The sequence below is a fragment of the Lupinus angustifolius genome, chromosome LG04, assembly GCF_001865875.1.
Source record: "Lupinus angustifolius cultivar Tanjil chromosome LG04, LupAngTanjil_v1.0, whole genome shotgun sequence".
Lineage (NCBI taxonomy): Eukaryota > Viridiplantae > Streptophyta > Magnoliopsida > Fabales > Fabaceae > Lupinus > Lupinus angustifolius.
Genome location: NC_032012.1, coordinates 768,878 through 778,431, shown reverse-complemented (window position 1 = coordinate 778,431; position 9,554 = coordinate 768,878). Strand labels below are relative to the sequence as shown.

The 9,554-nt window shown below is 34.7% G+C and overlaps 1 protein-coding gene across 2 annotated transcripts in view; it reads right to left on the bottom strand.

The window, feature by feature from the left end:
- Positions 1-6,431, bottom strand: part of LOC109344985 (SWR1 complex subunit 6) — a 10,402-nt gene extending 3,971 nt beyond the window's left edge. Inside the window, exons 1-4 of one of the 2 annotated variants that reach the window (XR_002107372.1) lie at positions 6,000-6,431; positions 5,183-5,288; positions 4,621-4,727; positions 4,257-4,528 (exon numbers count right to left, since the gene is read on the bottom strand). Coding sequence is in view for 1 of the 2 variants with exons in the window: in XM_019583727.1 (XP_019439272.1) it covers positions 4,325-4,528; positions 4,621-4,727; positions 5,183-5,288; positions 6,000-6,104 (522 nt within the window). In the remaining variant the exon portion in view is untranslated. Of the gene's footprint in view, positions 1-3,957; positions 4,529-4,620; positions 4,728-5,182; positions 5,289-5,999 lie in introns of those variants that run through there. The other variant, XM_019583727.1, reaches the window with a different exon arrangement.

Genomic DNA, 9,554 nt, shown 5'->3' with positions numbered 1-9,554 from the left:
TGATCATCAGACTCATGCGATTAGAGCGATCCCACTTCTCATAATCCTTCCTCTCTTCAGAGGCACTGGATTCCAAAGGAGAAGGGGGTTGCTCTACCCTTAATGCATAGTCCAGATCCATGCAGCCAAGAAAAATTTCCATGTTCTCTTTCCAGTCCTTAAAATTTTCACCATTAAGGACCGGAACCGAATTTAAAATTGCAGATATTAAGGCAATCGATGTAGCTAATTTAAACAAAAGACAAAGTATTAAAATATGTTCACAACTTAAAATTATCAATGTGCTTAAACAATGGTATGTCCAAATCAAGATACCTAGTGCACCATCAACATCAAGTTATCCAAATCAAGATACCTAGTGCACCATCAATATCAAGTCTTTGGACAGTGATATCAACTGCAAGTGGTACTCTTGTTGTAATGATCAAACATTCATAATAAGGCATGTTAACTGACGAATCTCTCTTTGGATCGATTCATCAGTCACATGTATAAAACTTTAGAATTATGACATGTTTATCATCATAGGTGTATATGATCTTTAGCCAAATATCAACTTTCCTTTGGGCCAGCTAATACTCGCATGAATTATCATACACACTTACATCTAATATTCCTTATGAGTTATATCTATGAGAGAGGTCACTTTGGTGACATTTCACTTCAATTGGCTCACTTAAAATAACAGACAACCTTAATGGACAACCAAACAACAATTAAAATCAATGCACAATGATACCAAAGCCCCATAAACTGTATCGTACTCTCGCTTGAGCGAGGTACTCTCTAGCTTAGGCGATGTATCCTTGCTTGAGCAAGATACTCTCGCTTGAGCGCAATTGAAACCAATGTTTTTTTTTGGTTCTTGCTTGAGCGAGACCTTCTCGATGAAGCGAGCCTTATGTCGCCTGAACACTCGCTTGGGCGAGCTGTCACTTGGGCGAGGATCTCTTCGCTTGAGTGCAATTGAAGCCAAAGCTTCTGTTTAGCTCTCGCTTGGGCGAGCCAGTCTCGCTCGAGCGAGAGACTCTCGACACTGCGACAGAAGACAAACAGTGCGATTTCTGCATCGCTGTTCTTCGAAAAATCACCCAAAAATCAAGAAAAAATAGCAGAAAAACAACATTTATTCATATCAAATCCTTTTATGTTCATATGGATAAGCATAAATGTTTTTCCTAATCGATTGATGACAAAAAATAGAACATCAAAAACCCTAAACCAAACGAGATTTGGGGAAGAACATGAAAACCTAATTTCACACATGAATCATATTGGGGTGGCTCTGATACCACTTGTTGGAGAAAACCTAATTTCCAGTCCTTATGACCATGGCTTGTTCCCGTAACCTAATGTTTATGCCCATACATAAACCCAAATGGAACAACCATGGTCCAGACCGAAGAAACCCCAAATGAGTTCATGGTGAAGACAAAGAACATACCTTGTTGAGCCATTTCCGGGATCTCTAAGGTATGAGGGTGCGATGATCTTCCAGATGATAGAGCGCCGAATGGTTTTCCTTAGTTTCTCTATAGAGGAGAATGAGAGAAATGCCTTAGCTTAAGAGTGTGTTGTGTTGTGTTTTTTTTGGGAGCCTTATGGTTGCTTTATGCCTTATGTACCAAATGGATGAGTTGATAGTGTTATATCCTTGTGGATAACACTATCCTCATCCTACCTTATTTTCCTCAACCTTACACCTTGAAAACCTATTGCTCTACAAATCGGGACCATAACCCATAAAAGTAACCCCGTAGTGGTTACTACTTAAGTTGCAATAATTCTGATTCAGTCCATTCATCAAATCAGAAATTGCCCGAAGGTATCTACACTTATATTATTTCATGACACATATGCCCTTAGCCACCAAATTAATTACTGAATATCATTTTATATTTTGGCTAATTATATAATGGTCATAACACAATCATAAAATTATATTTGTAACCCATAAATTGTCAGATATTCTAACAAATTCATCTCCCTCCTCATACAATAACACAAGCACCACATTAAGTACACTTTTGAACCACACCCAACTAAGTCGAGCTATGATTTCTACTTAGCTTCAAGCTTGCCATTTTTTCATTGTTGACTTCTACCACATCCAACTAAGTCGAGCTATGATTTCTACCACACCCAACTAACCACATTAAGGACTTCTTATAATAATTTATTTGAATCATCCTAAAGACATGATATATAACCCATCTTGAGAGTTTCATTTTTTCATTGTGTAGAGTTCGTGGAATCATCCTAAGTGTTTTGCCATTACCTTTGATGAGTTATGTCTAATCCACTGTTTCCTATTAGTTTTGTATAATTCCACTAAAAGCATTGTTGGACCGCCTTAGAATTCTTCTTTGCTAGGGTATCACTTTCACAAGTATCTTTGGCAGTAGTCATTATTAAAATAAGGATCATTTGTAAATTTTTGTCACGTTGTGAGTAATATGTTTTTGTTTGTAAATAAACAATTATTCTCTAATTAGAGTATGATTCTTATTTTTGCAGGACGTTTAAAATAATCAAAAAATGAAAAAAGAGAAAGAGGAAAATATATTAATCCAACATTGAAAAAGGGGAACGTGCGACTCCTCTAAATTTATTTTCTTCGTATTCAAAAAAGTGACATTTAACCGCGATTGTTTGAGTAACCACTGTTAAAAGTAGAAAATAAATATTTAAGAACGTTCATTTGAGCGTACGTTGTTAAAGTAGATATTTAACAACGTTAGCTTAAGTGAATGTTGTTAAGAGTATAAAGTAGACATTTAACAGTGCTCACTAGAATGAGTGTGATTATAAGTATAGAATAGACATTTAGCAACTCTCGCTTGAATGAATATTATTAAATGTGTACTTTCAACCATTTAGCAATGCTCACTTCAGTGAGCGTTGTAGAAAATAAACAAATGATAGAATCCATTTAAGGACAAAATATTAGTTGTACCATTGAAATGAAAAGTGAAAAAATTACTTAATTTATTGGGAAATGTGAATAATTATAAAATAAGTTGTTGGACTCGTTTAAGAACAAAAAAAAAAAATAGGTTACACTACTGAGCATACACTAATGCCTCTGATTAGTTTTGTCTGATTTCATCGTCCCCTCTCAGTTTTGACTAATCCCACATGGAAGTTTGTCTATGTAAGATGTAGCTCAAACCTAAGTACAATTTGTTTAATGCCAAATGCAACTTGACTCCACTTTCATTGTGTTGTCCAAATGCTGTCTAACCACCTCCATACTGGCTGATTTTCTACACCAACTGACTTTGAAGGTATGTTAAAGATATGATTTGATATATTGCAATATCATTTGATTTAGGCTTGATTTAATTTTATCTAATTTCATTTCATATACATGTTGGTATAATTGAATTTTTTTATGTTATTACTAAGTGTATCATCTCACCTTTTTAGTAAAGAACTAATCCCTTTCGAAGTTCATAACTGTCCCTCCCAACAAATGTCAAATGAATCCTTGACTTTTTGGTTACCTTGGAATCTAGCGACACCTTACACCACTAGACCAACGTCTTGTTGGTAATTGGATTTACGATTACATTCGTTATTGCAAGATTCTTACATGATTATATAGCATTCTTATTAATATAGGATCATCCTCCTTTTCATTTGAATGTAAAACAAAAGGAACTCTCAAAATTTCAATTTATTTCTCAAATGACATATCAGTTGGAGGAAACTATACATGAGTATAAGGAGGCAGCCTTGGTTTTTGCAATTTTGACATTTCAACAAGGCAGTCTTATTTGATTTTTGGAGAGGAAGGAAAAGAAATGGACGACTTCACAACCACCTCACCCGTTATTTCACATTTCAACAAGGCATTTTTTGGTGCTTAAGGCTCCATTCCGCTATCCATGATTTACTACACAACTCTAACAGTGCATGCAAAATATTTTAGTTTTTAGAAGTCCACTATGAACAAGCATGTGAAGTTGATCCTGACTGGTCATGGAAACAAGAAAAAATGTACACAAGCAGATAAAGGAAAGCTCTATAAGCAAAGACAAAAAGGAAAAATCTTTGAAATAATAAAGCTAACATTCTAAATAACACCTATAGGATATTGCAGCTTAGGGAATCTTTAAACATGAGTCAGAATATATGGTTTTCAGGCAGTAACAGGTCATGGCCATTAGATTTCAGGATGTGGCTTTTCATGTTGAGGAGGGGGAGAGGTCGAGAAAGGAACTTGCTTTTCCACAGCTTCTGAATATCCTTACATTAACACCGATATACTGACACCTTGTGACAGTACGAGTCCAATGCTGGGCTCAAAAAGCCATATGCTTCAGGCTACAAATTTCAAGCAACGGGTGTCATTGTGCACGTTTTGACATCGATAAGAACAAAAGCGCATACCGCATCTCACACATGTGTAATTAGCAGAAAAACCACAAACAGTACAGAAGTGGCGACGGGATGTTGAGCTGGGAGGTCCAACTGCTGCTTTCCAATAAGTGGGAACATTTGCAGGCAATGACTCTAAGTTTGCCTGCATTTGTAGGAAAGAGGATTTAAAAAAACCAAGGTAAGATTAAAAATGATAGATTATCACAGTTCATGATCTCTTCAGGGATTAATCACCTCATGTAAGAGCTCAAGGAATGTTCTGGGAGCCTTCCTAGCTTCCAATGCTTTTGCCTGCCTTGTTTTCCTTTTGGTGCCCTTAGACTGCTTCTTTTGCATATACACTGCAGAAAGTAATGTCCAAAGTGTAAACAACAACAACAACAAAAATGAGAGAATCAAAACAAACTAATGAAGCGCGCGGACAGAATAGAATACAACAGCATGTCCTGTCGAGTTCACTTTGATTCCACCTTTTTAGTATAAACAAAATGCCAAACTTTTTAACCCTTAGGTCATGTTTTATTCAATTTATAAAATACATTAAACATTTAATATAACTTATATGTTATGAGTTATGACCCCTCTCGTTCTAGCACATCTACAAAATGCCGCCTAAGATGAACACAACAAAATGCAACCTTTTGCATAGTATGTCAAATGATGTACAATGTTCATATACAATTCAATTGTTTCCCAATAACTGATGTACTTCTCAATTTTCAGGCTTCAGCAAATGGAATCAAAATTGAACAAAAGCAATTCAAAGGGAGAAATAATTTAGTCAAAAAAAAGAAACCTTGGTCTTCATCATCTAGAGAAGCTTCATCATCATCATTATTAGCATCTGCAACCTCAAATCCAGCATTGTCATTCTCCAAAGCATCGAGGCGTGCAAGAGCTGCCTAAACAGAAAAAAAGAAAAAAAAAATATAAACACAATGTCTAATGAAAATTGAAAATTTGACCACCAGATCTACAGTTCGAGCACTGAGAAGGGCCACTGTGGTATTCAAATGGCAATCACAGCACCAGGATTAGTCTAGTTCTGCGGAGGATACCTATTTATTAATTTTTCTATTGAAAAACTAATCTCTAAGGTTTGTTTGCGAATTGATTATTGGATTGGAACGAAAGGAAAGAGAAAGTTTCACAATATCTCATAAGTGTATTTTATGGTTCTCAAGCACATAGCTTCCCTCTATTACCCTCCAAAGACTGAAAATAAGATTGGAAATCATATACTTTACATATCCATACAATTGAGTCTTTGGGTTTCTGAAATAGTGTAAAGTGCTTCGAATCATATCTATTTGACTCGAACCTATTCTAAAAAAGTTGAGGCATTTCGAATCGTTTGCTGACAAACACAAAGTCAAGCAAAACCTCTGAATTTTATTCAATATTGAACCTTAGACATATCATAGTTTCAAATCAAATATATACGAGTTGGGTTTTGCAAGAGAATGAAAAGAAACAGAAGACTTAAGAGTCATCCCTCACAAGTGTATTTCATTACTGAAACCTCCATTGCCCTAAAAAATTCAACTCGCAAAAGGAGCCTAAAATTGAAAAGGTAATAAAATACGCAAAATTGACGAAGAGAGTAGACATACCTGGGTACGGTTGTCAGAGCTAGAAAGTGCAGCAACCATTTTAGAGGCAACCTTTCGGGTTCGGCTTGACATACGGCGAAGTGGGTTGGAACCATCGTCCTCCATTTTCTTCAATGGGTGGGTAAAGATTACAAATTTATTCAAAAATGGGTTCTTATGCAAAATACTGGTATGCAAAATTTATACAAAAGTGATTTAGAGAGAAGATGACGATGATGGCTGTATTGTAAATGAAAACGGGTGAGGCGAAAGCGATGGCAGCGGCTATACGGAAATGGTGAACGACCGGTGAACGGAGGCGGTGGGTTAGTGGCGGCGAATGGCTGTCGAAGAAGGGGTGGCTGGATTGCTCCGTCGTTAGTCGAGGAAAGAAATTTTTGCAGAGAATGTAGCAGTCCAAGGGTTTGGACCCTTGGGGCAATTTGATTTGCACCCGGCCCAACGTTAGTCACAACAATATTAATTTTTACAAAGCAACTTTATTTTCCTCTAAATTATTAATTTTTTTATACAAAATTTTCTCATAAGTTTTGTTTAAAATAAATCCTTTAAATTCATTTGGTGGACAAATAAGCATTCTTTATTTCCATTTCCCTAAAAGAGCAAGATCAAAAAGATGAATGTCTTTAATCCCGAATCCTTTCTTAAATTTTTATCTACGTAAATTTTCTGATTTGCCCTTATTTGTTTTTCATTTGCTCTCGGATCCACTTCAAGGAAGTCACTTTATATTTTTGTTATAGAATCCCAACAGTGGATAAAGCTTTATAGAAAGAACATAAGTATACACGTAGATCAACTACAAATATGATTCTTTTTCTAATATGATAATCTTGTTCTCATTCTTTCAATAAAGGGTTTCCAAACTCCACATCTATGATATTACCCACTAGGATGCCTAAGACAAGGCTATGTTAGAGCATTCAACCACAGGAGATTGCTTTTAGTGAAAAAAACACATCATGCTCCTTTTCTTTTCGCATTGTCAATAATTTCAATAGAGTTATCACACAGTCTAGAATATGTCTTCCTTTAATAAAAGTTGATAGATTGTCATTAATTACCTTCCAATCACATTCCTTAGTCTACTTGCAAGTATATTCAATTTTTAGTCTAGTCTAAAAATCTGACTCGTTTGTATTTTTGACTTTATCTATGTTTTCGACTCGTCTCTGTTGAAGAGTTGTAGAATTTTAATGTGTCATATTTATTAATTATACTATTATTGCTTACAATCCAAATTGTCCATGTGATTCAACAATCACTTCAATTTCAAGATAACCTGGTGTTCGATCCAATCGCCACACATCTGAAGATGCTATGGACCATGCAAACACCAAGTCTAATTTTAAATCTATGTCCATTTGTTATTACCACATAAAGCCTACATCAGAACTTCCTATCTACTCACTAGTAAAAATATTGCAATTAGTAGAGGTTTTTTATGGATGCTTTCCAAACCTCCCAAGTAAATAAAATCACGCACACCAATAAATAAAGCTAATGATTAGAGGAGGATTTTATTCAATTTGCCTCCCTGAATCCATTTTGTATTCCTTCACTTAGCACTCCTCTCAAATTTCCCCAAACCCATATTGTTGTTGTTTTATGCTACTACTTGCTTATGGTGTGCATGATGTACCTAATTGTCGAGTATTGTTGTTATTGAAATGCAATTAAATGTTACTATTGTGTCCCCTAACAGTCTATGTTATAAGTAAATGTTACATATTGTTGTTACTTGTATTGAGTTACATATAAAAATATATATTAAATAGCATTGAGTTAAATTTAGTAGTTTCTATTCAATCATTTACTATTTCATTCTTGGTCTCAACTTTCATATTAATTTCATACTGTAATTGAAAGACTTACAAATTTGTATAATCACAATATTCTACTGTTGTTACATATAATGTAATTTGTTACATTTGATAGGTTGTTTGGTTGAAAATAGTTAATAGTGATTTTTATAATTGTGGAGGACCATGAAGGCATTGATGAGACACATTGTTAGGATGACCCAAGTGTCGGTACGAGTTATTGTTGGTATGGAAGACTCATGAATAAAATATAATAAAGAAAATGATATTATGAAATTAATGTGGTTCGACAATTTGCTTACGTACATGACTGAAGAATAACGAGAATAATTCCACTATGATAAAAGAGAATTAAAAATTCACTCAGTATTTCACTCACTTTCCAAAACTCAAGTACACCAAATATCACTCTCACTCAAGTATCTCTCGAACACTCAAATATTCCTCACAATATTAGAACAATAGAATAAGAAGAAAAAATATGCACTAAGCTAAGTATTGGTGTGTCTTTCAATGGTTTGGAGCATTCCTATTTATAGCCAAAACTCTTGAAGATTATGTGGCCAAAAACAAATAGCATTAATGTTGTCTTCACTATAGCCATTTCTTTTACTTTGCTACAAATTCTCTCTTTTTCAAGATAACATTTAGCCACTTCTTTTACTTGGCTACAAATTCTCTTTTTCTTCAAGATAATTTTTAGCCACTTCTTTTTGCTTGGCTACTAGAAGGTCTCATTAATATCTTTTTCTTTTAGCCAATATTTATTAAATCTCCACTTTGACTAAAAGACTATCATAGTTATTCTCATGTTACTCTTCTTCATGCTCACTAGAGATTTTGAGCATCAATCAAGTCTAGACAATGTCTAAACTTGATTGTTGGAACTGGCTTCGTCATCATGTTTGCTGGATTATCTGTAGTGAGTATCTTCTCCACTTTAACAATTGTTCTCTCCACAATATCTCTTATAAAGTGCATCAAATATCAATATGCTTAGTTATTTCATGATACATTGGATTCTTTGTTAGGTGTATAACACTTTGACTATCTTAGTAGATGGTTATTTCTTCCAGTTGTATACCCAACGTTTCAATTAGACATTTTTCCAAAATGGCTTCCTTTACAGCTTATGTTACTGCGATGTACTTCGCTTCAGTTGTAGACAAAGCAATAATTGATTGTATTGTTGCTTTCCAACTAATGGTACAATCACACAATGTAAAGACATTTTTTTGTGAGTGACCTTCGCTTATCTATATCTCCAACATAATCCGAGTCAACATATCCAGTAATCTTATCTCCAACATCTTTGACTTTTTCATATAATAACCCTATATTTGTGGTACCTTTTAGGTATCATATAATCCACTTCACAACTTTCCAGTGAACTTTACCAAGACTTGCCATATACATGCTTACCATACTTACTGTATGTGCAATATCTAGTCTAATGCATATCATGACATACATGAGACTGCCAACCGCACTATCTTAAGGTACACTTGACATTTCCTTTTTTTTATTACTAGTTTGTGGACACAAGACCATTGAAAGTTTGAAATGTGTCGCTAATGGAGTAGTGTCTGGTTTAGCATTTTGCATGTCAAAGCGTTCCAATACTTTCTCAATGTACTTCTTTTGTGACAAAAAGAGTTTATCATCTTTTCTATCCTTTTGAATCTTCATTCCCATAATTTTATTTTCAGCTCCAAAGTCCTTCATTTCAAAC